Source organism: Silurus aristotelis (assembly GCF_946808225.1).
Source record: "Silurus aristotelis genome assembly, chromosome: 8".
In the NCBI taxonomy this organism is placed as follows: Eukaryota; Metazoa; Chordata; class Actinopteri; order Siluriformes; family Siluridae; genus Silurus; species Silurus aristotelis.
The window spans coordinates 30462635-30467790 of record NC_139581.1 but is presented as its reverse complement, the minus strand read 5'-3'; the positions used below and the strand labels follow the sequence as shown (position 1 = coordinate 30467790).

General features: G+C 39.1%; 1 protein-coding gene across 1 annotated transcript in view; it reads left to right on the top strand.

Annotated features, from left to right (window-relative positions):
* The window catches only part of LOC310730236 (uncharacterized protein), a 9535-nt gene extending 5733 nt beyond the window's left edge, over nt 1-3802 (top strand). The window contains 9 exon segments of the mRNA XM_083549112.1: nt 72-116; nt 920-977; nt 1402-1499; nt 1601-1747; nt 1750-1923; nt 2112-2222; nt 2311-2418; nt 2954-3016; nt 3535-3802. Coding sequence (XP_083405238.1) covers nt 72-116; nt 920-977; nt 1402-1499; nt 1601-1747; nt 1750-1923; nt 2112-2222; nt 2311-2418; nt 2954-3016; nt 3535-3780 — 1050 coding nt within the window. The 3' untranslated portion in view covers nt 3781-3802.
* The last annotated feature ends 1354 nt before the right edge of the window (nt 3803-5156 follow it).

Here is a 5156-nt window from a genome sequence, read left to right as displayed (position 1 = left end):
AGGTTTTCTATAATCGAGCTCGTTAGTGCTCACAGCCAATCAAATGCTTCAATCATGTTCTGCCCTTTCAGGAATCTGCAAAATGTTCACCTTGGGGTGATGCTGCGAGAGACGAGGTTTGAGCACGCACACACACAAACACACACACACACACACACACACACACACACACACACACACACACACACACACACACACACAGTTTTCAGACCAGACTCTGGCTTGCTCACGGTTATCGGCTAATAGAACTCTTTATTCCAAGGTCAAAAAATTCTGATTCTGCAGAATGGAAGAACCTTCACTCAGTTATGGGATTCATTCAGTTTGATTTTCATTAGTCTTCTTTGATGTTTAGCTTTTGATGTTTAGTTCCTTCAGAGATGCTCCTCTCTCCTCTCATCAGGTGGGTTTTTAAGGTGTCAGATATAAACCTGTGAACTCTGTATGCTGTAACAGCAGGGAGGAAGTGGAGAACAACCCGAAAACAGAAACACAGCAAACAGAGGGAGAAAAAGGGCCATTGTGAGAGTGAGACAAGTGAGACGTCGAGTGAGATGCTGAGTGAGATGTCGAATGAGACGTCAAGTGAGACACTGAGTGAGATGTCGAGTGAGATGTCAAGTGAGACGCTTAGTGAGACGTCGAGTGAGATGATGAGTGAGACATCGAGTGAGACGCTGAGTGAGACTTTGAATGAGATGCAGAGTAAGACGCAGAGTGAGACGCTGAGTGAGTTTTTTTGGTTTCTGCATCATGTTAGAACATCTCTGAAATTTCTGACCGATCAGACGTCTGATCCTACAAACATCAGGCAGAGAAGATGGAGATGAAAGATAAGAAATAATGTTTGAAATGTAGGATGAGTGGTTGACCTACCTCTCTCTCTCTCTCTCTCTCTCTCTCTCTCTCTCTCTCTCAGGGGTTATTACAGGGTAAGATCGAGGGAAGAGCAGATGGCTGGTCAGCAGTTTCTCCAGGTTTGTTTCTGCTCTTTTTTTGCTTAAAGTTTTATTTTATTCTCTCGCTCTGTTCTTTCTATCAAATCTCTAAGTTTATCGTTGGGGTGTGTTTACTTTTACACACAGCTACAGATACAATGCAGTGTGATGATAGAGTTATTTCATATCATTATATTTCTCTTTTTTTTTTTTATTTGCCAACATTATTCCCTTTTTTATTCCTTCATTCTTTTTCTTGCCTTCTTTATTCCCTTCTTTCTTTTCTATATTCTCTCTCTCTCTCTCTGCCTTCTTTATTCCATTCTTTTTTTGCCTTCATTATTCTCTTTTTTCTTTCTTGCCTTCTTTCATTTGTTTTTATTTCCTTCTTTAAAAAAAAAAAAGAATTGAGTAAAATATTTATTTACTGAAACTATACACACCTCTAACTCTATTTTCCCAGAATTCCCTGCGGTCGGTGAGGCTGAAGGGACTGATGGAAGACGTGAGGATGGTGAGAGAGGAAAAGGAGAGAAGAAAGGGAAGCTGAAGAAGAAAAAGGTGTAGCGATCAGTGCAGTGGCTCTTATTAACACTGCTAACATGCTAACTGATGCTAACATGCTAATTCCAGCACTCACTTTTTTCTAATTTTTCCATTAGGTTTGTGTTTCATCTTCAGAATCATCGTCCTCCTTTTCGGAGAGTTCCTTCTCCGACACTGAGGATGAGAAGAAGAAAAAAAAGAAGAAGGTGAAAAAGAAAAAGAAGAAAAAGAAGAAGGTGATGATTTGTTCATTATATTTGAATTAAACGAGTTGAAGGATTGTGTCGATGACCTTCGTGCTCTCCGTGTCTTTTTCCAGGACTCGAGCTCATCTTCATCTTGTTCTTCTTCCTCATCGGATAGCGAGGATGACAAGAAGAAAAAGAAAAAGAAGAAAAAAAAGAAGAAGAAAAAGAAGAAGAAAAAGGGGAAAAAGAAGGTGAAGAAATCTGAAATTAAACTTTTAACGGTTGATTTAAATAAATAAAAATTTAATTATGATAAATGATGAATACAAAGAAAGAAAGAAAGAAAGAAAGAAAGAAAGAAAGAAAGAAAGAAAGAAAGAAAGAAAGAAAGAAAGAAAGAAAGAAAACGTTTGTTGATGTGATCATTCCTCTATTTCAGGACTCGAGCTCGTCCTCATCCTCGTCTTCATCAGACTGCTCCTCAGACAGCGAGGACAAAAAGAGAAAGAAGAAGAAGAAAAGACAGAAAAAGAAGAAGAAGAAGCGAGATGTGAGTTTGGCCATGACGTGACGGGAAAACGTCTGAATCACGTTTGATCTGTTTATCTAACCCTGCTGCTGCTGCTGCTGTGTTCCAGACCTGCGGCTCCTCTTCATCATCTGACAGCCAGGAGGAACGGAGGAGGAGGAGGAGAAAAAAAGGGGGGAAGAAGAAAAAGAAATCCAAGAAGATGAAGAAGAAGAAGGTGATTCTGGAATTCACTCATACTATAATTGATTGATTGATTATATAATTAATTAATTGATTGATTTCTGATTGATTGATTGATTGTATAAATAATTAACAGCTGATTATCTTATTTGTTAATGAATTAATTTATTGTTTATTTTAATAAATATAATTTTCTATTACAGATTTTTCATCTATGTACATATTTTGTACTTGTTTTTGACATTTTTTACACACACACACACACACACACACACACACACACACACACACACACACACACACCACGTGTTATGTTGGAATTTTGGTGCTTACATTGTGTGTGTGTGTGTGTGTGTGTGTGTGTGTGTGTGTGTGTGTGTGTGTGTGTGTGTGTGTGTGTGTTTGCGTGTGTGTGTGTGTTTGCGTGTGTGTGTGTGTGTGTTTGCGTGTGTGTGTGTGTGTGTGTGTGTGTGTGTGTGTTTGCGTGTGTGTGTGTGTTTGCGTGTGTGTGTGTGTGTGTGTTTGCGTGTGTGTGTTTGCGTGTGTGTGTGTGTTTGCGTGTGTGTCAGGGATCCGTTTCTCCTTCAACTCACGCTGAGGATGAAAACCAAGAGAAGAAGGAGGATCTGAAGGTAAACAAATAAAACTAAAATGCATTTAACTGTGTGTGTGTGTGTGTGTGTGTGTGTGTGTGTGTGTGTGTGTGTGTGTGTGTGTGTGTGTGTGTGTGTGTGTGTATACTTTTTAAAATAATAATAAACACAAAGACTTGAAATGAACTATTTTCATATTTATTTTTTTAATTATTAATAATCTTTGTATAATTTTTCATAAAATATTTCAATATCTTATAAAGTTATGAATATTTTATTATTATTATTATTATTATTATTATTATTATTATTATTATTATTAGCTAAATATGCTAGTATTAGCACAAAATGTCCGAGTTGAACGAATAAATCGTTTTTATAGAAAAACTTTAGCTACACCTCGGAAACCTCAGTTCACGTGTCGCTTGTTAGCTAGACGTTCTTAGCGTGTCGCTTTGCTAGCTAATGTTACAGTTAATCACAGTTCATAATCTTTTTGAATTTCTTGTCAAAAATTGTCCGTTGTTTTGTGATTCATTGTTTCTCCACCTGCTCAGGAGGAGGTGAAGGAAGAACCTCAGGACGGAGAAAACCATGCAGCTGAGGTACGAGGAGACGCAGAGAGATTCGACACGTTCGCAGACGATCCGATACGTGGCGTCTTTACCAAGCAGGCGGAGTCTCAGGAGGAGGGCTCCAGGGTCACGTGGATGGGCGGGGCTTTGGGCTACAGGTCTCACCTGGACATCGAGATGAACAGAGACGAGCCACGATATCAGACGCAGAATGAGAACGAATTGTGATTTTTTTTTCTGTGATTCAGAAACGAAAATTTGAGTTGAATTTTAGCACTTTTCAAAGACAATCAGGGTTTCTCTGTGGATTTTGGGTTTTTTTTTTAACATGAAATGATCATTTATACATTTTAGAGATTAATCTGGATTTCAGATGATTCAAAATCAAACCTCGATCGTAAAACTCCAGAAACGTGGTGGTCGTGAGGAGGAGGCTAAATTAATCGCAGAAATCAATATCGTAGAAACGAAGAAAAATTTTTACTCAATGTTTTATTTTCAATGACATTTCAGTCCATAAAGCGTGTGAGTGAACCTCAAAAGAATCATCAGAACTGAAAGTGTTCCACTGACAGGAAAAACCTGACCATAAGATTTCTAGGTGCTTCCTTTTAAATGTCCCGTTCCACTCTGAGTTGAGTTGAGTTGAGTGGAGTTCTCCTCTCCTCTCCTCTCCTCTCCTCTCCTCTCCTCTCCTCTCTTCTCTCCTCTTCTCTTCTCTTAAGATGTTCCACTAGATTTTGTGGAGATTCATTCAGCCACATGGGTCAGAAGTCTATAGCAGGGAGATCTTCATGGAGCTGGCTTTGTGCACAGAGGCATCGTCATGCTGGAGCAGGTTTCAAGTAAAGGGAAAATGTAATACAACATCCAAAAACGTCCTTCACAATCTTGTGTCTCCAACAGTTCAGTGAAAAACCTCATATGGCTGGAAAAGTCAGTGTCCTAATACTTTTGGCCATAAAGTGCATGTATTAATCACTAGGTATTGAATTAAATTCAGATTTTATTTAAAAATAAAAAATGAAATATGAGTTTTATATTGTGTTGATGTTTGTGTGAAGTTTAGAGCAGCTATAAACGCTCTTTCCTTCACCAGCTGGAGTTCATGCCACAAAGAAAACCTCTCCTGATAGGCTGGAGATATAGACTCCGCCCACATTTCATTATGAAGGACAAAGAGATAAAACTGCACTGTAGCAGTGAAAACAGGTTTCAATCAGATCTTCAGATTTCAGAAGACGTATAAACATCAAGAAGTGGTGTGTGTGTGTGTGTGTGTGTGTGTGTGTGTGTGTGTGTGTGTGTGTGTGTGTGTGTGTTTTCTGAGTGAACTGTATGAACGAGGCGTTTATCCTGATCGTATACGCCTTGTTGTTGTTGATGATGATGATGATGATGATGATGATCAGTTCCAGGTTTGAACGGTCACACTGAAGGAACTGGATCTTTGGAATATTTTGTGTGGAACAGGAAAGTCCTGATTTCCCTCTCAGTGAACAATGAACAAGGAACAACATGACTTGCTCTCACGTGAGAGAGAGAGAGAGAGAGAGAGAGAGAGAGAGAGAGAGAGAGAGGGGGGGGAGGGAGTGAGTGAGAGA